Source organism: Hyaena hyaena, unplaced genomic scaffold (assembly GCF_003009895.1).
Source record: "Hyaena hyaena isolate Hyena2069 unplaced genomic scaffold, ASM300989v1 scaffold_194, whole genome shotgun sequence".
Lineage (NCBI taxonomy): Eukaryota > Metazoa > Chordata > Mammalia > Carnivora > Hyaenidae > Hyaena > Hyaena hyaena.
Genome location: NW_024080826.1, coordinates 1,106,414 through 1,133,007, shown reverse-complemented (window position 1 = coordinate 1,133,007; position 26,594 = coordinate 1,106,414). Strand labels below are relative to the sequence as shown.

The 26,594-nt window shown below is 47.5% G+C and overlaps 1 protein-coding gene across 5 annotated transcripts; it reads right to left on the bottom strand.

The window, feature by feature from the left end:
* DIRAS2 (DIRAS family GTPase 2) lies at window positions 1-26,594 on the bottom strand. Of its 5 annotated transcripts, none has more exons than XM_039241517.1 (3): window positions 26,314-26,594; window positions 9,980-10,040; window positions 1-1,029 (listed from the first exon to the last, which is right to left on the bottom strand). In XM_039241517.1, the coding sequence occupies exon 3, from the start codon at window positions 992-994 to the stop codon at window positions 395-397; it is 600 nt and encodes a 199-aa protein (XP_039097448.1). In that variant the 5' UTR covers window positions 995-1,029; window positions 9,980-10,040; window positions 26,314-26,594; the 3' UTR covers window positions 1-394. The 5 variants fall into 5 exon arrangements, with proteins under 5 accessions (XP_039097448.1, XP_039097449.1, XP_039097450.1 ...); XM_039241518.1 differs by lacking the exon at window positions 26,314-26,594 and adding an exon at window positions 25,940-25,994; XM_039241519.1 differs by lacking the exon at window positions 9,980-10,040.

Below are 26,594 nucleotides of genomic sequence, written 5' to 3'. Positions count from 1 at the left end.
GTAGCTCCAGGGTCACATGCTCTCACAAGCATGCAAATGGGTCCTAGTCTTGCACTCAGATTGCTCCCGCGGGTGAGAGCCCAGTGGGCCTCCCCACCCCCTGCACAGGGCAGACCCGCCTTCAGAGACGCCCAGCCCCCCCACCAGGTGCCCTGGGGTGCAGGGTGCATGGGTTCCCATTTCAGCTGCTGGGCGGAATCCCCGATTCTGCAGAGGGGGTGCTTACGGGCGGTGGCGTGAAGTGCCCTCTCAGGGACAACGGGGCACGTCTCTGTCAAAATGCGCTAGCGAACACGTGGGCATCGCACATGCTGCCCTGACGACGGGGGGTCGCGTGGGAAGGGGATGGGGGCGGGGCGGGGGCACGGGCCCCTGCTGCCCGCACGGGAGGGCCTCACATGACCACGCATTTGCCTTTGAGCTTCTCCTTCCTTTTCTGCTGCTTGCTCTTCTTCCCGTCGATCTGGAGGCTCACGGTCCTGCGTTTCTCCAAGTTGAGCAGCTCCTGGAAGAGCTCCTTCACATTGTGGTTGAGCTTGGCCGAGGTCTCCATGAAGGCACACTTCCACCTGCGGGCCAGGGCCTCGGCCTCGCCGCTCTCCACCTCGCGGCTGGGGCTCTCGTCACACTTGTTGCCCACGAGCATGATGGGGATGCTCTCCACGTCCCCCTTGATCTCGCAGATCTGCTCGTAGATGGGCTTGAGCTCCTCCAGCGACTGCCGGCTGGTGATGGAGTACACCAGGATGAAGGCGTGGCCCTTGGAGATGGACAGCCGCTGCATGGCGGGGAACTGGTGGCTGCCCGTGGTGTCCGTGATCTGCAGTGTGCAGATGCTCTTGTCGCAGCTGATCACCTGCCGGTAGGTGTCCTCCACCGTGGGGATGTAGCTCTCCCGGAACGTGCCTTTCACAAACCTCAAGACCAGCGAGCTCTTGCCAACGCCACCTGCCCCGAACACGGCCACCCGGTAATCGTTGCTCTGTTCCGGCATGTTGCTCGACACCCCGGCTCGCAACCAGGAAGCACCTGGCAAAGGAACCAGACGTGCGAGAGAATCGGTTTGAAAAAAGGAAGAACGAGAGTCTCAAAAAGGATTGCTTTACCCTCTCCTAAAGAACTTAAGTTCTGGACGAACTTTAAGCTTAAAAAGAACCGAAGTGATAAATTCTGTTTTCGCTGTCCCAACGTGAGAAAATTTGAATTTCATTTAAAAATTCTAGGGTTGCTTGGGCGGCTCAGTCGGTTAAGCATCTCACTCAAACCCCCAGTTGGTGGGTTCGAGCCCCGCGTCGGGCTCTGTGCTGACAGCTCAGAGTCTGGAGCTGCTTCGAATTCTGTGTCTCCCTCTCTCTCTGCCCCTCTCCCACTCATGCTCTGTCTCTCTCAGAAATAAATAAACATTAAAAATTTTTTAAATTCTAAAACAATTCTATAATTCTAAATCCAGTAATTATGGTCAGTCTCCAGTTTCCAATAAGGCAGCCACCTATTCAGCAGCTAACTGGACTCAGTCTGTTTCTCCTCCTCGGACCATGATTCTGAGCATCCCCGTGCCTGAGGAAAAGACGCCAGTTCAGCTCAAGGGAGAGGGAATCAAGGAAGGGTAAAGGGCAGTGGGAAATCAATCACCTTCCCAACACCACAATCACACACACACACACACACACACACACAACCACACAATCACACATGCACACAGTCACACACACGGAATCACATACACATAATCACACACACAATCATACACTCACACACACACACACACACACACACACACAGTCACAGAGTATCCTTATTGTTTTACCCAAAGTACTACGAGCACCCAATATTTAAGTCATAAAATATGTGGCTTTTTGTAAGTGCAAGGAGGAGAGCAAGGGGAGGAGAAGGCTAGTCATTTTTATTCAATACTTATAGTACCTCACGAAATCCTCAGCACCCAGAAGAAGTGGCGTCCCTGTCCCTGTCATGCACTGGAAACACAGATGGCATCAGGGAATGTAGCGCCCCTGACTTCACACAGCTGGTGGCAGGGGAGGCTGGGAGGCACACCAGGTACCAGCTGGCCGCAGTGGCTTGGGCACTACTGAGGCCCTGGTGTGGACTGTCATTGAGCAGCTAGACCTGATGGGTAACTAAGAAGTTTGGAGGGTTCTTTCATCCAAATCAAATTTCAATCAAAATGAAAATGATTACAGGTGCTTTATTTTCAACCATTCGCAAGAGTCAAGTGCTACCAAGATAACAGAAGAAATAACCACAGGTGGTTGTCACAGTAGAATGAACTGGGGTTTCCCTTCCTTACAAACATCACCCCCAGCCCAAGGGGTAAACGTGCCGTCCTCACATGTAGATGATCAAATATCTCATCCTGTTCCTTCTTTGGTAATGAAGGACATATAACACACAAAAAAGTAGGGAATTAAGCAATATCGATTTTTTAACCCATTTTCTCCAGGAAGCCATCATGCTAGCTTTTCCCATCTTAGAGTGACTCAGGACCATAGTAAAAGGTGCTGTACAACAAAGGCGTCTTCAGATGATTGAACGTAATTAGCTACGGAAGCAGATGGGTGTGTGCAGTAACTGTGTCCCCCGGCAGACAAGGTGTGATCAAAGCCCGGGCATTCCCTCTTCAGATTTCTCTCTGGCTTCCGCGTGCGTGTTTGCCTCCAAATCTGTTCAATTAAATATTCAGCCGTTCTTGTGTGCACTGCGGAATCCCTAACCCACCGAGAAGCTGAGAAAACATCAAATGCCCAAAGAAAATACAGCAAGATGTCAGGTAGTTGATTAATGCAAAAGGCTTCAGGAAATCCTGCCTTGGAGTTCGGTCTGTCTGGTAAATGCTTGTGAGATCATCATGATCACCTCAAGAGTGTAATAAATCGCTCTACATTTTTAAAAATGCAATGGCTTTTGGGATCTGGCTTGAAGCTTCCCTGCACTCTCAGAACAAGCCTCTCTTTGTGCTCAAAAGATGGTATCTGTGCTCAACCTCAGCTCGTATTATGGGTATTTAGCTCCAGCGTGGAGTGAAAGCATCTACCTGGAAGGGAACGTGTCTTCACCAGCTCTACATCCTGAGATCTCTGTAGGAGCCCCTGGTCGTGAGCTCACACTCATCCCGCGTGTGGTGAATATGTTGTTGGCTGTGCTGAGGTGTCTCCGTTATTCAACTGGCAACCAAAATATAGACAGCCGACACTGAATGTGGCCAGGGGGACTTTCCAGCCACGGCCCGTCCCCTGTCCAACAGCACCTATTGAACTTCCTCTACAGACCGGGCCCTGGGGGAGGGGCCGGGAAACGCATGCCCAGAGGACAGACCTGAGGCGGGCCCTGCGCTCCTGGATCTGAGGATGAAGTGAAGAAATGAAAAGATGACTTGACACATATTTGATGAATTACATCAAATTTGGCAGCGCTGCCAAAGAGAGGTCTGAGGGAACCGACTCTAACCTGTGATTCCAAGAATGACTTTGCTAAGAAGTCTGGGAGCGGGACCCCAAAAGATACACAGGAGACAGGCAGGCAAAAAGATAGAAAGGTTGGGGCGCCTGGGCGGCTCAGTCGGTTAAGCGTCTGACTCTTGACTTTGGTTCAGGTCATGATTTCACAGTTTGTGAGTTCCAGCCCTGCGTCAGGCTCCACACGGATGTTGCAGAGCCTGCTTGGGATTCTCTCTCTCTGCCCCTCCCCTGCTCTCTCTCTCTCTCTCCCCAAATACATTTTTAACAAATGGTATAAAGGTCACTGTTTTATAAGCATTAAAAAAAAACCCTCTAGATAATATGCAGACTTAGCGCTTACCCAACAGAAGCTCCCGGCATCAGAAGACGGACAGGCACAGGCAATCCCATACCCTGCGTGGTAGCTGCCATGGGAAAGTCATAAACAAAGGCCGGAAGAGAGCCTGGTGGGGCGTCCAGCTCTGGGCGGGGCCCTCAGGAGAGACTTCACAGAAGGCAGCGTGAAGGTGTGAGGGGGGAAAGGGCAGGTCACCCAGGGGACACGGTCCCTTGCAGACGTACAAGGGCGGGAATAGCGCCCAGAGCGGACACAGCGCCGGGGCAGAAAGCGGACGTGCAGTGACAGCTGGGGCAGAGCTGGCTGCGCAGCAGAGCAGCGGCATCATCAGTCAAGATACAGGCCAAGGAGACAAGTAGGTTTAGAGAAGCTGAGCAGGACGCAGCTGGTCCGGGTCAGGTTTGCAGGGTAAACAGGTACAGATGTGATCTGGTAGGTGACGGGGCTGCGGTCTGAAAACTCGGCAGGGAGGTCCAGTCTCGGGATAAGGATGTGGGCTTCATCCACATAAAAATAGCACAATAATACGTAAAACTCAGCCAGGGGAAGACATATAGCAAGAGAGAAGACCAAACTCCAAATGTGAACAAGAGAGCCTGGCAAGTTATCTACTTCCACTTTCTGCGCCTGAGTTGCCCGCACCAGAAAATGGAGACGCAACACCACCTTCTTCACAGAGCTGCTCTGGGGTGTTTGTGACACAAGCACCAACACTCAGCCCAGGGAGGGGGGTGGGCAGGCTCTCTAGCTGTTTAGTAAGGACTAGGCGGAAAAGGAGGTCACAAAGGAGCGGCAGCAACAAGAGGAAAAACTGAAAAGAAGGTAGCAAAATGCCAAGAAAGCAAAAAAAAAAAAAAAGTCAAGAAATCATGGAGGAGACGGAAACTATAGCTGTACACCTACATTAAATGAGAACAAAGATCTCAGATCTCCCATCTTATAAGAGCCAAGTAAATCCAAAGGATGAAAAATGCAGGAAATCTTAGATTACAGTGGAAGTTAGTCGAAGAATAGAAAAACAGGGGCGCCTGGGTAGCTCAGTCAGTTGAGCATCTGACTTCAGCTCAGGTCGTGATCTCGTGGGTTCAAGGCCCGCATCGGGCTCTGTGATGACAGCTGGCTCAGAGCCTAGAGCCTGTTTTGGATTCTGTGTCTCCCTCTCTCTCTGATCCTCCCCTGCTCATGCTGTCTCTCCCTCTCTCAGAAATAAATAAGCCATTACAAATTTTTTTAAAAAGAATAGAAAAGCAATAGAGAAAAATCAATAAACCCAAAAGTTGTTTTTTTTTTTCAAAATATCCATAAAATTAACAAACTTTTTGCTGGACTGACCAAAGAAGCAATAAAACGCAAATCGCTAAAATCAGAAGTGGCAGAGGAGACATCACTACTGAGTTCTCACGGCTCTTGTGACCACGTGCACAGAAATATGCTACATACCTCAGATGACACAGACCCAAACTATCAAAGCCGAATCAAGCAGAAATCGAAAATCCAAAATGGCCTACATAGCAAGACAGTAGTCAACAAACAAACAAACAAACAAACATCCACAAGGAAAGCCAGATGCAGATAGCTTCACTGGTGAATTCTGGCAAGCGTTCAAAGGATTACTACCAATCCTTCACAGGCTCTTTCAAAAAGCTGAATAGCAGGGTACATCTGTCACTCTCTCTGAGGCTAAAATTACCCTGATACCAGCTTAGACACAGAGATACAACAGGAAAACTACAGAGCGGTATCTCTTATGAACAAATACAAAATCCTCAGTGAAGACTAGCAAACTGAACCCGCCAATATACCCTAAGAATTATACATCATAACCAAGAAGGATTCATGCCAGGCATGCAAAGTCGGTTTAATATCCAAACAGTAATATAACATACCATGTCAATAAAAGATTTAAAAAATGACAAGCTCAGTAGGCACAACAAAGAAAAAAATGGACAAAATTCAGCACTCAAGCATGATTAAAAAAAATAAAAGCGAATCAGGAACAAAAGGGAACTTCTTCAGCCAGAAGAAGAGGGAATTATGAAACACTGCAGCTAAGACAATACTTAATGATGAAAGGCTATTTTCTCACTACAATCAGGAAAAAGACCAAGTTTCCACCCTTGCAACTTCTATTTGCCATTTTACTGAAGGTTTTAACTAGAAGAATAAGTCAAGAACGTGAAATAAAAGGCATCCAGATTGGAAGGGAAGAAATGAAACTATTTATTGCAGGAGGCATAACCTTGTATTTAGAAACTTTTAAGGAAACTTCCAAAAAAAAGAACTAATAAACTACTTCTAAAAGATTTCAAATATCCGTATAAAAATCAACTGTATATCTACACACTTGCAAAGAATAATCTAAAAACAAAATTAAAAAACCAATTCCATTTACAATATCATCAAAAAGCATAAGATACTTAGGACTAAAATTAATAAGGAGGCATAAACATTATACTCTGAAAATTAAAAAATATTGCTGAAAGACACTGAAAACCTAAATAAGTGGAAAGGCACCCACGTTTATGTATCAGAGGACCTAATTTTGTTAAAATAGCAATTTCCCCAAATCAACCACAGATTCAGTACAGTCTCTACAAAAATTCCAATTGGCTTTACAGAAATCAACAGGCTGATTCCAAAGTTCACCTGAAAATCAAAGGCCCAGAATAGTGAAACAACGGTGAATTTACAAAGAAAGAAAGGAAGGGACGGAGGAAGGGAAGGAAAGGACGGGAGGGAAGGGGTTAGGCGGGAGACGGAAGGCAGGAAGGACGGGAGGGAGGGACTGAACGAAGGAAGGGTGTTGGAGAACATACTTCCTGATTTCAAGCTCACTGGGAGGAGCAGAAAGGCACTACACGATGACATGGTCTAGATTCCGAAACGGATTCACAGATAGAGAGGAACAGGTCCAGAGCCTCCAGTGTGAGCAATAACGTGTTATAGTAACGGGCTCGGCTTTATCCCTAATAGCCAGGTGATGGGAACGGCCCACATATTCACGGTAGAAAAGGAACATTCATACCATAAAAGCCCTGCATTGGATTAATATATCCCCATGATAAGAAAAAAGTGATACTAAGAATGGTACATGCAACAGTCCATCTTCACGCAGCTGCTGGTTACGGACGAGTTACACGGTGGTCGTCCAGATTGTTCGGAATGAGTTTATTCTTTCAAAATTATCACGGAAATGAAATACCAAACATTTTAAAATTTCATTTAAAAGCCAGGAAACCTAATACTATTGATTCTTGGATCCAAGTTAAAGGGAGGCATCCTTGGAGATGGAGCGTGGTAGCTTTGATTTGGGGGCTGTAGGAGGTGAACGAAGTCGGACAAACTTCCGGTTAACTGGTATGTCCCGGGCTACGGAGGGAGTCAGGCATCTTGCAGTGCGTGTGGGAGCGATGACAACTGAGGGGATGGCCAGAAAGACCAGATGCGGGGATGTCTCTTGAGGGAAATTGAGGGCTTAAGGAAAGAGGAAGGGACAATCAGCCAAGGTGCTGTGGGGGAGGGCTGTGTGTAGAGATCGACTGTGCATGTTCAACATAGCAAACCTGGAAGAAGGCAGGAGCCATCGAGATCCAGGAAGCACACAGGGTGATGGGTCTTCACGGACCCGCCCAGACCACCCCCCACCACCTGTCATGTCTCAGCCTAGCGCTTTGAAATGAAAATGAGAAGGGAAGGGACATAATGCATATACTTGGTTAAAAAGATAAAAGAGATTGTAAATCACTCTTCCACACAGAGCCCCCTTCTTTCCTTTGACAGCCTCTTTCCAGAAACAACCGCTGTTAAAAGGAATGGAAATTCAGTGATCACTCCCTGGTGTTCACCATGAGAATTTTAAGCAATGCACTCAATGCCTGAAGTATAAAACTTCAATGTCTTGATGTATCGACCAACGTTGGACCATATCGTTCTCTGAAATTAGCACACCACCTTCCTCCATCGCCTGATTTTTGTCAGTTACACTCTATTTTTAAAGTACATGCCGGTATTTCAGTTTTCCAGATATAACATTTACAATTTGTTCCAAAATTTATATTCAGTCTTCTGTGCTTGCCTGCAGGTTGTTTCTAAACCGTATCAGGAAACAACCTATGAAAAGTGTTTTGTAAAGATTCTTCAATGCAGAAGTAGACAGTAGGCCTGAACCCACTGAAGGGAAAGCCGTTGGCAATCAGACTTTGCTGGCACATAATTTTCTGTGTCCACATCATTGGGGTCTTAGGTTGGGTTGGGGTTTTTCCCCATAGTTTTTTGTCTGTGTGTTTTTGTACCTAGTGTTTATTCATTTTAGAGACAGAGGGTAAGTTGGGGAGGGGCAGAGAGAGAGGGAGACACAGAATCTGAAGCAGCTCCAGGCTCCGAGCTGTCAGCACAGAGCCCGATGCGGGGTTCGAACCCATGAACTGTGAGATCATGACCTGAGCTGAAGTTGGACGCTTAACCGACTGAGCCACCCAGGTGTCCCTAGTTGCCAATTTTTCTATTTCAATTTATTATCACCTTGTTTGGATCCATTCTATGTCTTGGTATGAACATCACTGATAAATTCTTTTAGACGACATTAAAACTTTTGAGTCCATGCCCTTTTCCCATGATTGATGCAATCCTGCAGCCTAACTAAGTTCAAAATATTTTCTCCACAGAATTTAAGGACTATTTATTTTTCAACTCGATCATCACCAGGGATATTGATGTGAAATCAAAGGCAGTATGATACCCTTTCCTCTGTAGGGAACTTGGGATTTTCCCTTCTCTTTGGCAGGGTGAGGATTTCTCTTTATACTGAGAGTTATGCCATCTCACCAGGATATATCTAGAACTGCTTTTTAATTACGTGTTTTTGGGAGTTTGGTGGTGGATTTAAAATCCAATCATTTCTGCAGCCTGGGGAAATTTTTTTTTTTTTTTTCTATTTTTAAGAAGTACATCATCCTAATCCCTCTACTTCTCTCTTTCCGGAACTCTTACCAGGTGATGGCCCAAGTGTACCTATTCTTCATTGCTCTAGAAGCTTTTTCCTTATATTTTCGATCCCCTTTCTCATACTCTGATATCCTCTCTCTCACAAGGGCACTTTATTATCTCGGGCAAGCTGATACCATGCTGACTTTCACCAAGGATGCTAATTGAGATTTGTCGTTGCTGTTCTTATCACGTATCTGACACATCTCTGGCTCTGTCTATTCACCGTGATCTTCCTCTTTCGTGGTAGTTTCACCAAATGTCTGTTGGTCCCTGGTTGTTCACTGATTTATGAGAGAAATCACCCGTTGGCTGGGAGAGGCAGCTAGGGTAGTTTCTCTGGATGCACAGATCTGTCCCTCAAAGTCTCTGCCCTGAATAGGACATCTGTCTGGAATGATGCCTTTATGCTTTCCTTTTCTGGAACTTATCTGGACTAAATGGTCTCTAGCCCCTTACCCCTCTGAAAAGCTTACGCATAGACAAATGAGGGAACAGATCAAAGAAAGGGAGTAAATAATCCATCCCAAAGTATCATAAAATATAAAAACATGTGTCTTATAATAAAGAATTAAAAATGAGATATTTTAAATACTGAATATTAGGTTAGAGGTATAGTATTATGATTTATAAGAAATAGACATTTTATCATCAGAGGATGAAAATATTTTTTCAGGGGTGCCTGGGTGGCTCAAAGTGTCCGAATTTGGCTCAGGTCATGATCTCACAGTTAGTGGGTTCAAGCCCGGAGCTGGGCTCTCTGCTGACAGCACAGAGCCTGCTTGGGATTCTCCCTCCCTCCCTCTCTCTCTCTTTCTCTCTCTCTCCTTCTTTCTCTGCCCCTCCCTATTTGCACTCTCTCTCTCTCAAAACAAATAACTTTTTTAAGAAAGTCCTTTAAAACTACTACTAATAAAAGATAAATGGATCACTTAAGTAAAAACAAGAACTATTACCAATTTTATAACACAAATAAGGACATGTTAAAGAAGGAATTAATTTTCAATGGAATATAAATTCTCTAGGTAGGAAAGCATACTTTTATGTATTTTTAGAATTTCAATTTCATTAAAGATTCATTTCGTGTACCTTCTCAGCTGACCCTAAAAAATGAAAGATTTGTTTGTTAGCAGGAAATTTTTGCCAGATCGTAAAGAGTTAAACAGTTATGGTTTGTCTTTACCTAAGGAAGCAGACTTCTTTTTCAGGAACCTTGCTTTGTGGTGATCTGGAAACACCTCGCCCTGCAATGTAAGAACAGGTATTGAAGCAGATGACACATCTGTACCCAGATAATGGAGCCACCATCTCGTGGGGTGGGGTGTGGGGTGGCACTCAGGTATTCATGGCAAGACTCAACATCTGCGAAAATGAAACAAGTCGGGAGTTACTGAAGCATGTCTTGGATTGGAAGCAGTAGAATACATTATTCTTTAAGACTTTCATTGTTGGGAGGCAAATGACCCCGCAGCTTAGGCACAGAAGAAAGATTCACCAGGGTGTGTCTGATACCATTCCATTTGGAGAAAACATCATGGTCAGGAACGCCAAAGGGCCAAATAACATGCATTTTGTGAAACTTTTCAGCCTACCAAGATCCTGACCGTGTTTGGAGCATTTTCTGCTTTATTCCTCTTCTTTCCATGCAGGTATGGGAACTGAAGAGGAAAATCATGTGAATAAAAAGCAACAGCATCTCCTTTGTGGAAGGATCAGTCACCAAGGTTGACCCTCCGGCTTGCCCTGCAGGGAAATAAACACCAAAGCATGAAGGTGGCGGGAACACGGAAGTTCTGAGAACACGGAGAGAGAAAGCGTTCAGTGTGGGGCGTGCAGGCTCAGTGTGCTCCGTGCGCAGCCCTGGGCCTGCCCTCACCATCAGCCTGTTGGAACGTGGCTCTGCATGATGTGGACTTGCCCAGGTTGGTTTCTAGCTGTAGCCAAATAAAAGGTTGCAAAATTGGCAAGTGGATACTAAAGACCCTCTCAGACAATCATCAACCGGGTTGTTACTCATGCTTCCCGGGTCATTTCTAAGACACAGGGACAAACCCAAGGTCATGAAGATTTACCCCTGCTTTCTTCTGAGAGTTTTATGATTTTAGTTCTTATATTTAGGCACGTGATCCATTTTGAGTTAATTCTTGAATACGGTGTGAGGGGTGTGCAAGGTCATTTCCCTGTGGATGTCCCCTTGTCCCAGCACCATTTGTTAAGGAGACAATTCTTCCTCCATCAAATTATCTTCAGCCTAGTTGTCAAAAATCAACTAGCTATTGGGGCGCCTGGGTGGTTCAGTCGGTTAAGTGTCCGACTTCAGCTCAGGTCATGATCTCCTGGTTCATGGTTTCCAAGCCCTGCTTTGGGCTCCATGCTGATAGCTCGGAGCCTGGAGCCTGCTTTAGATTGCGTGTCTCCCTCTCTCTCTTTGCCCCTCCCCCTCTCACACTCTGTGTGTGTGTCTCTCTCAAAAATCAACATTAAAAAACATTTTTTAAAATCAACTAGCTGTAAATGTGAAGATTTCCTTCTGGACTCTCTGTTCTATTCCATTGGTCCATATGTCTATTCCTATGTCAGCCCCCCACTATTCTGTCTACTGTAGCTTTGCAGTAAGTTTTGAAATCTGTTAAGTGTGAGGTCTCTAGCTCTGCTCTTCTTTTTCAAGATTGCTTTGACTATTTGGGGCCCCTTGCAATGGTGTACAAATAAGTAAATTGGACTTAGTCAAAATATGTGCAACAAAGAGCATTATCAAGAAAGTTAAAAGACAACATGCACAGTGGGAGAAAATATATATTCTGACAAGGACCTAATAGAAAGAATATATAGAGAACACTTATAACTGAATAACAAAAAAGAAAACAAATCAACTGAAAAATGGACAAAGGGCTTGTATAAACATTTCTCCAAAGAAGTTCTATCAATGGCCAAGAAGCACACGAAATGATGCTCAACACCATTTGTCTCCAGGGAAAACGCAGATCAGAGCCACACTGAGCCCCTACTGCATGCCCAGAAGGATGACTACTCTCCAAAATCAAAGCAAAAGACAGAAGAAAAAAGCAATCAGAAAATAACAAGTGTGGGGATATGAACAAATTAAAACCCTTGTGCATTATGGGTAGGGATCTAAAACAGGGTAGCCACTGTGGGAAAATTCAACACAGAATTACCATATGACTCAGCAGTCCACTTCTGGGTGTATCTCCCAAATAACTGATATACAATTGATATATAGATCTATAATTAAAATAATTGAAAAGGTACTTGCACATCCACGTTCACAAAAGCACTAATCACTACAGCCAAAAGGTGGAAGCAAACCAGTGTCTGTTGAGATGAATGTATAAACAACACGTGGTCCATCCACACAATGGAACATCGTTCAGCCGGAAAGGGGAAGGGAGTTCTGTCACCTGCTACAGCGTGGATGAACCTCAAGGACATTATGCTGTGTGAAATAAGCCAGTCAGGAAAGGACAAATTCCACAGGATTCCACTCAGATGAGGTCCCTAGAGTAGTCACATTCCCAGAGTTGGAAAGTAGCGTGGCATGCGCCAGGGCTGGGGGTGGAGGGAGTGGAGACATAGTGTTTGATGGGGACAGAGTTTCAGTTTGGGGAGGTGAAGAATTCCATGGATGGATGGAGGTACGATAGCATGAACATGTTTACGGTCACTGACTCGTGCACCTGAAATTGGTAGATTTTCTGTTACGTGTCTATTATCACAACAAAAATATATGAATGTAAGTGAAAACATTTTTGGCAACAACAAGGTCACTAATAAAAGACCACACTCCTGACATGAGTACAATCGCCAGCAAGTGGCAGGTCACACAGCTTTGCTCCTTTCTCGTCCACATCCCTCAGTAGAAGCAAAGTGTCCAATCAGATCTGACAACACCAAACAAAAATCTAATTTTGCACCTACCATTTGCACCTACTTCCTGGCCCTAATTATATACTGCATTACAGGGAACGTTCAGCATCACCATTAGCCAGGGCATTGAAAACCCAGCCCAGCCCAGTAGACTGAGCCACCCAATATGGGAGCCACTCCGCAGGTGAGCTTCTGCCACTCTGAAGGGAGGCTTCCCGCACTGGATTTTGAGGACTTAGTATAAACAAGAATGTTAAATTCACAGTGATTGTGATATTGGTATAACTTAAAATGTTATTTCTTATACATTGGGTACAGTAAATTACTTAAATTAACTTCACTTATGCCTGTAGTTTTTAAAATGTGGTTACTTTGGAAAATGCAAAATGACATATGTGGCTCACATTGTATACTTACTGGAATAGAATGCTCTAGAACGAGCCCCTATATGTTTTTTTAGCAAAGCTTACCAACACGTTATAATGAATGCAATGCGTCACAAAATGCAAGTACATGTGATTTTTTTAGAAAATTCTTAGAACCCTCTTCTAATTAACCGTGAAAACCAAAAAGCCACAATCCAGAAAAAATGTCTATTTTCCTGCTGTGGCAAAGTAGATAAAATAACACACCAAAGTGCAGGTGACAAACTAAAATGCATTCCTTCTCTGAATCCTATAGATAGATAAATAGAAAGTAATGCTTCAGGTTGGAAGAAACCAATATTTGAAGTTCCTCAGAAGAGAGATTTGCAGCAGTTGATAAACAGTACAAATGTCTCAAACACGCTTTACAGTGCAGCCCTGATTGGCTGGAATGATTCTCTCTCGATAATAAGCTACTTTGTCACATACATTCTTCTCTCAGTGTTTGTTAGTTTGTTGGAGGTCGCTCCTCACCCCTTCTCCCCGCTGGCTTCACTCACCAGCACGTCAATGCACCCAGCCCATCACCAGACTCAGCGCAAACTCGCAGAGCTCGCTGAATGATTCTCTGCTGTGGGAATACATTTTGGTGAGCCAACTAATGAAAATCGATGAATCGATGAAACACAAATGAATTCTTTAAGGAAACAAAATCAAGTTTTGAAAAAAAATCTACGTAAGAGTACCCACTCATAGGCGGGCAGTGCCAACCTTTCAAAAGGGTCTGTGGTAACATTACAGAGACGGAGCCGGAGGCGTACAAGTTACTGTATCATTCAGGAAGTGCTGACAGCAAGAAGTTTAAGCCAAGAGTGGGCAGGAGCTACCAGATATCATGCGTTGGGATATTTTATTTTATTTTTTCAATTCACCTATTTCATCTACTCCCCTACCCACCCCCCACCTCTGGGCAGTTTGTTCTCTGTATTTTTGAATCTGTTGCTGTTTGTTCAATTGCTTTGTTTTTCAGATTCCACATATAAGTGAAGTCACATGGTGTTTGTCTTTCTCTATCTGACTTATTTCGCTCAGCATCACACCCTCTAGGTCCATCCCTGTTGTATCAAATGGCAAGATCTCACTCTTTTTTATGGCTGAGTAGTACTCCATGGTCTATACACCATATCTTCGTAGTAAGTCATCTGTCCATGGACACTTGGGTTCCTCCAGCGTCTTCACTCTTGTAAATAAGGCTGCAACGCAGCGGTGCATATATCGTTCTGAATAAGTGTTTTCATTTTCTTTGGGTAAATACCCAGGAGTGGAATTACTGGGTCATATGGTATTTCTATTTTTAATTTTTTGGGGAAATGCCATGCTGTTTCCCACTGTGGCCGCACCAGTGTGCATTCCCACCAGCTGTGCATAGAATTTCTTTTCTCCACAGCCTCGCCAACATTTGTTATTTGTCTTTTTCATTTAGCCACCCTGACAGATGTGAGGTGACATTTCACTGTGGTTTTGATTTGTATTTCCCTGATGATGAGTGATGATGGGCATCTTTTCATGTGTCTGTTGGCCATCTAAATGTCTTCTTGGGTAAAATGTCTATTCTGGCCCTCTGCCCATTTTTAATCAGATTATTTGGGTTTTTTTTTTTTTTTTTGGTATTGGTTTATATAAGCTCTTTACCTACTTTACATATTAACCCATTATTAGATATATTATTTGCAAATATCTTCTCCCATTCACTAGATTGCCTTTTTATTTTGTTGATGGTTTCCTTTGCTGTAAAAGAAAGCTCTTTATTTTCTTGTAGTCCCAATAGTTTATGTTTGCTTTTGTTTCCCTTGCCTGAGGAGATCTACCCATAAATATGCTGGTATGGCCAGTGTCGAAGAGATTACTGCCTGTGTTTTATTTTAGGAGTTCATGGTTTCAGGTCTCACATTTAGGTCTTTTACTTCTTTGAGTTTATTTTTGTATACGATATTAAAAAAAGTGATCCAGTTTCATTCTTTTCCATGTAGCTGTCTCCAACTGGCGTTTTTTATTTATTTTTTAAAGTTTATTTATTTTGAGAGAGAGAGAGAAAGAGAGAGCGTGCCAGCAGGAGCAAGGGAAGGGGCAGGGAATCCCAAACAGGGTCTGTACGGAGCCTGACACAGGGCTCAGACTCACAAACCATGAGATCCTGACCTGAGCTGAAACCAAAAGTCAGACGCTTAGCTCACTGAGCCACCCAGGTGCCCCCAACTGGTGTTTTCTAATATAAAATAGGTATTTTCAATTTATAATAGGCAAGAATATATTCTATATATATATATGCCATATATGCCATATATATATACACACAATATATATACCACACGTATGTATAATAACTATGTAATATTATGCATACATATAGTTAACATATGCAATATATACATGGCAAGTATTTGAGTATACACAAATAATATATAATAATATGTAACATACAAAAATAAAACCTTCGGGACACAGCAAATTCTTTAACGTGCCCTTTGAGGAGATAAGAGGCCGCCACGGAAGTTCGATCTCCTGCAGGATGGCTTACTAGTTATCTGGTAGCCAAGGACACAGAAGTGTCGCAGAACACAAAAAAAGGGAAGTCTTATGTTATCTTTTATGCAAAGAGCAATTGTTCTAAGTCCACCGTCATTTTCTGTACGGCAGGTGGCTCTCAGCAGTGTGCCCCCGAGCAGGTATTTTACACAAACAGGTGTATCTCCTCTGTGTCTCTAACATAAAGATGGTATCTTAGACAGGACACAGGGCACACCCCCTCCTTTGGAAAAACGACCGTATGGAGAGAGCAGTTTTAAAACAGACGCATGAGAATATGCTTCTAGAAGAGTGGCGTCACCACAACGGAGTTGTTGCTGGCTATGCACACCCTGACAAGAGGAAGAACTGACACCCTAAGGTCCCCCTAAGACCGGGAACAAGGCAAGGCGCCTACTGACACCTGTCCTATTCAGCCCAGTACTGGGGGTCCAGCCAAAGCAATCGGGCCAGAAACGCAACAAAAGGGGTGAGAATCGGAAAGGAAGAAGTAAATTGTCTGTATTTGAACATGATATGCTTTTAGGTAGAGAAAATCCTAAAGCCTCAGCCAAAACACATAAGATCTAATCAATGACTTATGCAAAGTTGCAAGATACAAAACTCACATACAAAAATCCCTAGCATTTCTATACACTAACAACAAATTTTCTAGAAAGAAAGAAAGAAAGAAAGAAAGAAAGAAAGAAAGAAAGAAAGAAAGAAAAGAAAAGAAAAAGAAATGTTCATGGCAGCATTATTTAGAATAGCCAAGACACAGAAACAACCTCGGTGTCTCTCGGTGAATGAATAGGTGATGTTTTCGTACATTGACACAGTGGAAGATTATGCAGCCGTTAAAAAAAAAAGAACTCTTATCATTTACAGCAACATGGATGGATGTTAAAGGCATTATTCTCGGGGCGCCTGGGTGGCTTAGTCGGTTAAGCGTCCGACTTTCGCTTAGGTCATGATCTCGCGGTTCGTGGGTTCGAGCCCCGCGTCGGGCTCTGTGCTGACTGCCAGCTCAGAGCCTGGAGCCTGTTTCAGAGTCTGTGTCTCCCTCTCTCTCTGACCCTCCCCTGCTCACGCTGTCTCTCTCTCTCTCCTAGAAATAAATACATAAATAAAAAGGCATTATTTTCAGTGAGATAAGCTAGACAGAGAACGATGGACACTATATGATTTCACTGACATGTGGAATCTAAAACAAACAAGCAAAATCCCCAAACCCATTAGAAAAGAGGTCAGACACGAGGTTACCAGAGATGCAGGGGAGGGAAGGGAAAAGTGGTCAAAATGTACACACTCCTGGGGCGCCTGGGGGCCTCCATCGGCTAAGCATCTGACTCTTGATTTGGGCTCAGGCGTGAGATGGAGCCCCGAGTCTGACTCTGCGCTGTTGGTGTGGAGCCTGCTTGGGATTCTGCCTCTGCCCCTCCCTCACTCATGTACTCTCTTTCTCTCTCAAAAAACAAACAAACAAAAAAAGAGAAACAAAACAAAGAAAAGCCTTACAAACTTCTAAGTTATCAGAGAGGGGTACTTGGGCTGTGACGTGCATCATGTGACGGCAGCCACCGGTGCGGAGGCTACACGGGGAGGGCGGAAGCGTCTCCATCCTAACTGTTCTCATCCCAAGCAGAAAATTTCCTCCTTTCGAAAATTTTTTTCTTTTCTTTTTATTTTATCTATATGAGAAAACGGACGTTAGATGAACCTGATGGGGTAATCATTACACACTAGATATAAATCAAAGCACCACGCCAGATGTCTTCAATGTATAAGTGATATATGTCAATCATTTCTCAACACAACGGGGAAAAGGGCTTCTGGTACGTGACTGGGTCAGAAGCAATGCAGATGCTTTCCTATGCAGCTGTCCTAGCTGCAAATTAAAAACCTGAAAATCAAACTTTTTTTTCCCTATCATTATAAGGATTGTTTATGTTTATTTATTTTTGAGAGAGACAGTGGGTGAGCAGGGGAGGGTCAGAGAGAGAGGGAGACACAGAATCTGAAGCAGCTCCAGGCTCTGAGCTGTCAGCACAGAGCCGGACGCGGGGCTTGAACCCACGAACCGTGAGATCGTGACCTGAGCCGAAGTCAGATGCTTAACCGACGGAGCCACCCAGACGCCCCTTCTCTATCATTTTAAAGGTCTTTTCGAATGTAGGGTTTGCATGAGTGTGGATGCATCTGAGAAAACACGCAGATGCAGTGCCCCTGAGCTCCATCTCGAGGGTGTGCAGGGGACATCACAGCTGGCCAGAGGCTGGACAGCGGCTGCCTGGAAAGTTGTCATTTGAGCAAAGACTAGAGAAGAGGCAACGGTGTGAGGTCTGGGCTCCTTGGGGAGAGCTCCCTGGTCGAGACAGCAGTGGGTGGAAGTACAGATGCCTGTGTGGTGTGTTTAGGATCATAGAGGATTCCGGAATGCAGGGAGGGAGGGAGTGGGGAAAGTAGATGAAGTCAACAAGGAACGGGAGGGGACAGGCGTCCTGTTGAGGCAGCTTTTCTCGTGGGAAGGATGGCGGCCACTGAGGGTCTTCAGCAGAGGAGGGGCGGGCTGACCCTGCTGTGAGGGGCGTCCTGGAGGGCTCGGGAGGCGGCGCGGAAGCAGGAGACAGAACATCCTGCCTTGGACCACGGTGTGGCCGCAGGGCAGGTGGTCAGTGCCGCCCCTGCCAAGCTCACCCAGCCTCTGGTTCCGCGACCACAGATGGCAACCACAGGGCAGCAATGCCCCACGGCACAGCCACGGCGGGCGTGTGCCCTGAACCGCAGGCGTATGTATATGCCCTCTCCCCACTGCACCTCTCTGCTCGGGCGCCCGGGAGGCCTCCCCAAGCCCCACACGGAGCTGCCTACACCCCCTCAACGGCTCCCCTGGCAACCTTCCTCATCTTGCTCGATGACATTCGTTCCGATGTCCAGGCCTAAGCCCCAGAGCCCCCCAGAACCCCTCTTCATCTCTGGCACCTCATGTCCAGTCCACCAGCAGCCTCCTAAGCAGTGAGTGTGCTTCAGCCTCAAGCTGCCCCCATCCACTCCCCAAGGCACCGGATCACTCCTGCACCCAAAACCCTCCACAGGCCACACCGTCTCCCCAATATCAAGGGCTAAAGGGCTCAACCCCCACGATCACCTCCTGCTGTTCTTCCCCGGCTCACTCGGGCTGCATCTGTCTCCTCACTGCTACTCGGACAACAGCCGGCATGCCCCTGCCCCAGGGCCTTTGACCAGGTAGTTTCTGTGCAACACGGACCACTCTTCCCCACCCCCACCTTCTGCAGACCTGTGCTCAAATATCACCTTCTGGAAAGGACTTTCCTGACCACCCTCTGTCACTGCACAATCCCAGCCTCAGGCCTGGCCGTCTACCCCCTCTTCCCGCCTTGTTTTTCTCCCTGGCATGCATTCCTTCCTGACATACTGCATACTTTACTTTCTTAAAATTCGTGTTTACTTCCACTAGACCATAAGCTCCGTGTGGGCTTTTGCTCAGTTCTGTTCCCTGCTGTCCCCCCGTGGCTTGCACACTGCCTGGCCTGCAGGGACATTCAATACTGATCTGCGCAGAGTGTGAGTGAACCTGAACAGCCGGAGAAGGGCACACTAAGCAAGGTGCCTCGAGCAAGAGCCACGTGGGCAGAGACCCTGGGGCCACAGTGGCCAGGCACCTGCAGCTGTCGTGTGCACGGCATCTCGGACGTGGCTTCGGGCTGTGACAACATAGTGGGACCGGGCCAGCCCTTCAGTGACAGGGCAGTGCGGCGCTCATGACGCGTCGTCCCTGGCCCTGTGCTGGGGCAGCGCACCCACAAGGCAGGCCATGGCCACGCGCAGGCCCCGTGTGGGGAGAGCCCTCCATGCATCCGAAGCGCCACAGCCAGGGGCCTCCAAATACCAGAAGCTGGGTGATGTGACCATCAGTGGCTGCGTGAGGGTAGCGATGTGCGCTGAGGCTGGACAGGGCGCCACGGTCGTGACCACGCGGGCTTCGGAGGGCGGTGCTCGGCCACCAAAGGGGGCCGGCTGCAGTGGAGAACGTGGGCCAGAAGTCTGTTATAACAAACCGGCCAAAGCCCACGGGGCCCAGGCTAGAAAGGCAGCAGGGAAGAGGGGACCCAGAGAGAGCACCACCAGCAGGGATGGGTGGCCCTGGGCTGGAGAAGGAGTTAAGATGTGAAGCGAAGGGAGATAAATTGTCAAGAAAAAAACTCACAAGGTTTGTAAGTGGCAGAACCAGAGAGGCAAGATGGGAGCCCCTCCTGAGAGCATGCTGGGCCCAGGTCAGGCGTGGGGGGCACCGGCTGGGGACCCACAAGAGCAGCTCTGATGTAGCGAGCGAGAGGTGCAACAGAGGAACACTTCCTGGGGCTCTGGCTGTGGAGCGGAGGAAGGGCTACAAGCCAGTGGCTCGCCAGCACCCAGGCTAGGCTGTTTTTTTTGTTTTTTTTTAATTAATTGAAGGCTACACAGACATGGACATGTGTAAACATCAATGGGAAGGTAACAACTGAGGAGGCCAGTGGGATGAAATGCAGGTCCCAGCAGAGCAGCTGAACAAGCGCACTGAGAAGGTGCGCCGCGAGCACGGGACACCTTGGCTACAGAAGGGGTGCCCTGCATCCCTCAGGATGGGGGTGAGGGCTCCCAGGACTGACTACATCCCCTGTGACTGTCACTGTCAGGTGGAGCTTCAGAAGAGAGGACGGAAAGACTGAGGTCACCTGGATGGCATTTGGACAAACCGTGAGGGTGGACGCTGGACCTGGTGAGCCAAGGCATCAGAGGTCAGAGGCTGACGGGATGAGAAAAGGCGAGGGTGCGGAGGCAGTAGCTGTGAACCACAAATCAATATTTATTGGTGTCTGCTCTGCAGTTACCAGGCAGGTCAGCAGAACATGCCATCAAAGGCTATGGCTACCAGTGTGTCTAGAATCCAATGGCAGGTGACATTGGACAGTTCTTAGCACCAGCTGTCCTCTGCAGGCTTTTGGTCAAAGCTAGGACCCCCACCCCCACCCCGCCCCAGAATCCTTCCAGGGATGAACGGACTAGAGCAACAAAAATATCAAGCAGGGGATATTCTTATGCATGCAAAACAGCATGAATGCAGTTACAGAGGCGGGACTGCCCGTGGGGAGATGGGCTCAGTCAAGGAACAGAAGGAAAGAGTTGGCAAAGCAGGAACGTGGATTTAACCAGACAAAAAATAGTGATTCCCTGCAGGCGCAGTCAAAGAGCAGGATGTAAAGAAAAAAAATCAATAGTTTAAGATTAATTGGAGAGTGTGTGCAGCAAATAAGCCAGGAAGGGCCGCCGCTGAAGGCCAGAGGGCCATGCAGAAGCAAGGAGCAAGGTAAGACTGCGGGCTCCATGCCAGGCTGCACGCAGGAAGAACGAGCGGGGACAGCGAGAGAGAGGGGACCAGGAAGATGCGGGTCTGGTAACATCTACCCACGGCAACAGCCCAGGACCCTCCCGCGAGGGTGCAGAGGTCCTCGACCAGCTGTGTCTTCAAAACACCTCTGATCTGGGCGGGAGCAGCCCCGACGAACAGATGAGGGACCCGGGACCCCACGTGGCTGACGTCACAGCGGCCGATGCCGAGAATTAGCAAACGAGCCGATCCAAATTGGCAACAATTGAGCCGGGAGCTCAGAATATTAAAATGTTCAGGAAGGTTTTTTTTTTGTTTTGTTTTGGGTTTTGGGTTTTTTTTTTGTTTGTTTTTTTATAGAAACTTCTAATAATGCCAAGCAACTTTCAGAATGGTCTCATATTTGCTTTAAAAACACAATAGCCCCATTAGGCGGCTAGTAAAGGGCGCTGTGTATGTTCTCTGACCCAATCGCCAGAGTCAGTCCCTTGCCAAGAGCATAGATCCGATGCATAAAGGAGGGTAGGTCCTGAAACATTTGGCGTGTGTGCTGAGTGATGAATGGTAAGGAGCCAGCATTATAATCGGGTGTGACTACAACCGCGTCTCGTCAAAGAGGAACAGGTATCGATGGAGAGCTCGTCAGCGGAAAAGGCAGACCATTGGGGGTATTGTATCCCCAGTGTCCGGGGACAGCTCCACAGACAGGTGACTTTAAATCCCAGGGGCCCTTCACAAGCAGGGGCAGCCGGCAGCCCGCTGATCGTGGGTGCGTATGGGCACTGGGAGGTGGGGGGAGAGCTGGGGGGTAGGGTGAGGAGGGTGTGTCCAAGATCATAAGATAAGAAAAATCCCACTGAGCTGGAGTTTTGATGTCGTAGAACTGAGTGAGCTCCCAGCCTTGCTCCGGATGCAGAGACCGGATACTGACCATTTTCCCCCTTGCCCAGTATCAGCAGAAGGTAAACGCCACCTTCCAAAGCCCCAGGCATGCCGCAATAAGGCCATCGTACTGCGAAGACGACGCAGGATGGACAGCGTCCCCTCCAAGGGCTCCTCCGTCTGAGCTCCTCTGTCACGAGCACATGGGCCCTTCTGGACTGCAGCCTCAGCAGTGGACGTGGATGGGGGAGGAGGAGGGAGTCCTCGTAGACAGTCCCCGTGTCCTCTTCCCCAGAAAACCAATCACTCTCGGACACTAATTAGCTTTAGAAAAACACTGCATCAATTCCTTTAATGTAAGAAGCTGCTCTCTTTACACCTCCCATCCTGGCTTCTCAGACAGGCAGCCATGCGACGGAAATGCCACCGGCCTCTCCATCCCTCACGGACCCCCGAGGCCATCCAGGGGCTGGGTAAAGAAACTGACCTCTTTTCATGAAGGTTCCTCATGTCTGCGTTTCAAGAAGTCAGTATTCATGGGTCAATTATAAAGCGTTACATCTCACCAGACTTTATTTAATGGTGTTGAAATGGATGGAAACATTGAAAATACATACACATACCATAAAGGATAATGAAGAAAGATCCATGAAGCCTATTCAATCATGCGCTGAAGACCAGCCCACTGGCTGTTTATTGATTTTACAATGGATGTGCTGTTGCCTGCCCAGTAAAGGAATTTAAATATGAAAACTGAATGATCTCCAATGGGACATAGAGACTTAGTTGCCGACGTCCGCCATCAAGGATTGGACAGAAGCCAACAAGACTTGTGCAAAACGGCAGCACCCACCTCCCAGCTCTGCCCCTTTGTCTCTGCTACAGCAGAGCTCTCTAGGCTGAGTGCAGGTTGAATCCACAAGTCTAACTACTGGTTGTTTTTCAGAGAACCAAGTATTTTTGATGCAAGGTATTTAACCTAACCAGATAGTTGACCCAATCCTCCTATTTTACTACTAACGAAGCAAAAATGGGTTTTAAGATGGCACAACTAGCTAATGGTAGGGAAAGGCAGGCCACGGCTCTTAGCAATTTGAGATTATCTGTATATTTAGTTTTGATAGTGTTTAATTGGGTCAGTTTAGCAGCTCTTAATGTTTCACCTTTTAAATTACTTCCTCAAAAAGTATTTCTGTGGCCATGCTGGCCAGTCCAATAGTCACCAGCTACCTGGGCAATTGACCTCTTAAAATGTGGCTGCTCCAACTCGAGATGTTCCACAAATTTAAGACTTAGCATGAAAACAAAAAACTTCTAAAATATCTTACCCGTATTTTGTATCAATTACATCTTTAAATAGTCATTTTTGATTGATTGGATTAAAGAAAATATGCTATTAAAATGAGCTACACCTGTTTATCTTTACTTTTTCTAGTGTGACATTTTTAACGTAAGCCTGCGGCTCACACATTTTGTCCCTTTTGGACAGTACCGATTCATAGGACAGCCCTTAACTGCACGAAGGACAGAGCCCCCAAGGATCTTTCTTTGCCTGACTTGGCCAGTGGTGGGAGCAAAAGATGCGAGGACCAGGGCATATCTGTTCGGAGGACTTCGAAGAGTACTTAGCTGGTGAAGGAAGAGAGGCTTGCAAGAAACATCATACAGTGACGTATACAAAAGCATAATTTGCCATCAATGAAACAACTTCAGATTAATCCTTGATTAACATGCCTGCGCCGCTCCAACTTGTAGAAGAACATTACCAATCATGACAGCGTGAGAGCCACCACCTGCCTTTTGCATTAAGAGCAGATACTTTCCTAGAAAAATCATAACCAAAAACAATGTCCTAGAAATCAGCTGTCTTTAAAGAGATAGCTGCCCATTGTAAATACCCAAACCAGACAGACAGACAGACAGACAAATATATAGAAAAAGAAAAAATAGACATAGATAAAGATGTGGACAGATGGATGGATGGATAGATAGATAGATAGATACACAGGTAGATACACAGACAGATACACAGATACATAGATAGATACATAGATATCTAACCCCTTATAAGTGAGAATTGGACACAGTGGTTACCTGAATTGAAAGCTACAGGTCAGCACTGAGGCCTCTTTAACTTATAACAGTTTGAATGCAACCTCCTCCTGACAGAAAACCAGATGCTCCTCTTTATAACAAGGAAATGTTTTTAGTGCAAAAATTCACTGCGTTCATCTAGGAGGGAAATGATGCTTTTGTCCAAATCAATAGGTAACTTGCAATGCACCAACATATCCCCTACGGCAACAAAAAAACGGACGTGTTTTCACGGTCACGGAGTCATTCTCTTCTTGACAAAGAACCCTCGTTATTTTTCAAGGGGTTTCATGTTTCAGTAAGCCGTGCAGGTACCCGCGTGGGGACAGTGTTGGCTGACGGCTGAGAACGCCCGATTGCCGGACAGGAGCGCAGAGGCACTCCCACAACTCGGAAAGCGATGTGGCTGTTTTCTGAGTCTCTCCTTAGGAGCAACTATTGAGGCTGTAACCAGAAAAGATTCTGGAGGTTTCTGCAATAACCATGCACACATAATTGCCATTGCAGAGGTAACCGAGGAGGAGGAGGAAGCAGCGAATCCAGGAGCTGTAAGATAGTCCCTTCTCCCCTCCCCTGCCTGTGTGCTCCGGGGCCATTGTCCTATTGCCAAAGGCACTAAGGGCCATGTGTTAAAGAGGATGACGGTGCTTCCCTGCCTTGTCTCCTCTCTTTCCGTCAGATGAACTCTAGGTCTCCGGTGCCTCAGCCCCTAGGAATGTGGGCTCCTGCATCTCCAGAGACAGAACTGTTGGCAATTTGCGATTTCAGGCAATGACCAAAAAAACAAAACAAACCAAAACCAAAAAACAAAAACAAAGAAAGTATTATTCCCCTCCCCCAAATTTGTTAAATTTATTCTAATGTTACCCTCCCCTTTTCTCTCCCTCCCACTCCACCTCTTCAAATCCAAATGCCACTGGAAAAGAAAAGCATTCGGACTGATCTGGAATGTAAAATGCTCCAGGCTTTCGTGGTTACCTAGAAAATCTTCCTTAAAAAGAATATTTTATGGGTTTTTAGTTCAAAGCAGGAAAGGTCTCCTCTGCTCAGACTGGCTTCTCACGTGGAAGGGGGTCGTTCAAAAGACATTAAGGGCGAATATGTAGAATAAATCCCCAAGGACTGCACGCCTGTCACTGCTCAGCTGGGACGGGACTCCTCCACGACGCTGTACTCCACCGTCCCGTGGATGTGACCGGGGACGCAGGGGCTTCTACTGCGTCCTACTAAAAGTCCCCCAAACCCCCAAGGCTGGGTATTGGAGCTTTAAAGGAGAAAACCAGCATTTTTCGTTTGCACGGAGGACCCAGCCAGGCTCCCGCAGGGCGAGAAGCCAGCAGCGCCTCGCAGGGAGCCCGGGGCCACAGGAATCGTTGCCATTTTGGAGAAGCCACATTTCTTCCACCTAGACTCGGAGCTGCGGCCCCTCCCCGCCCCCAGGCCTCACACCTGGGCCGCAGCCGGGGACGCCTGTAAATCTCGGAGGCACATTTAAGACGAGAATTGAAATACTGAGCCCCGTCCGGCCAAGCCGGTGCGGAGGGAAAGCGAGCTAGGCAGACAGCGGTCCTAACGCGCGGTCCACCCTTCCCGCTTGGAGCCACGTCCCCGGGCACTTCCGCAAACCCACTCAAGCAACTTCCACGCGACAAACACCTGCACCACGGAACGCTCTCGAGCACCAGCTCCTGCTTGGGAAGGAATCCCAAATGATGTGTAAGGGGCAGATTTCTTTTCCTTTCCTTTTTTTTTTAAGAACACATTTTAGACCAGGGCACCCAGACGCGCACGCTCCCCGCCAGGGATACAGAAATGCGGCTTCCCCCCTCGCCAACTCCAGGCGCCGGGGTGCTGACTCGCCCTCCCGATGAAGGCGGTCCCTCCTCCGGGCTCCAGGGATGCCCGGCCGTCGGAGCCCCACTGCGGGCGCCGCGCAGCCTCCGCCAAAGAGGGGTACCCTTACCTGAGGGGCAGCGCCACCGTGGTCCGGGCTTGTCCCGAGCTCGCCTCGCGCAGGACGGGGCAGGGCCGGCTGTGCCGCTGCGGGCTCCTCCCGAGCCGGGCGGGGCGCGCGCTCCCCGGCGCCGCCGCCGTGACGATGCCGTCAGCGGCTCGCCCGCCCTGGGCCCCGCGCCCCGGCACCTGCGCCCCACGCCCCCTGCACCTGCGCCCCGCGCTCCCCGCACCTGCGCCCCCCGCGCCCCCCTCCCCTGCGCCCCGCGCTCCCCGCACCTGCGCCCCGCGCCCCCTACACCTGCGCCCCGCGCTCTCCGCCCCTGTGCCCCGCGTCCCCCGCGCCCCCGCGCACCTGCGCCCCGCGCCCCGCGCACCCCGCACCTGCGCCGCGCAGCCCGGCCTTCCTCCTCTCGCTCTCCGTCTTCAATCACCCACTTCTGCGCTGTGCCAGCTGCTGCAGCGGCGGCTGCTTTCGCTTAAATGGCGCCTGCTCGCTTCCAAAGAGCTTTTAGGTGCCACCTACTGCATGCTCCTGGAATAGATGGCCGGGACTGGAATTTTCTGAGAATTCAGTGGATTAATACCATCCATCGAAAGTGCACCGGATTCTTTTGTTTTGGATCGTTCACACCATCAACTGCAATCACTACTACCCACACAGG

Bases quoted from the DNA above. Each gene is read 5' to 3' on its own strand.
- DIRAS2 (XM_039241517.1), bottom strand. From the start codon at position 994: ATGCCGGAACAGAGCAACGATTACCGGGTGGCCGTGTTCGGGGCAGGT.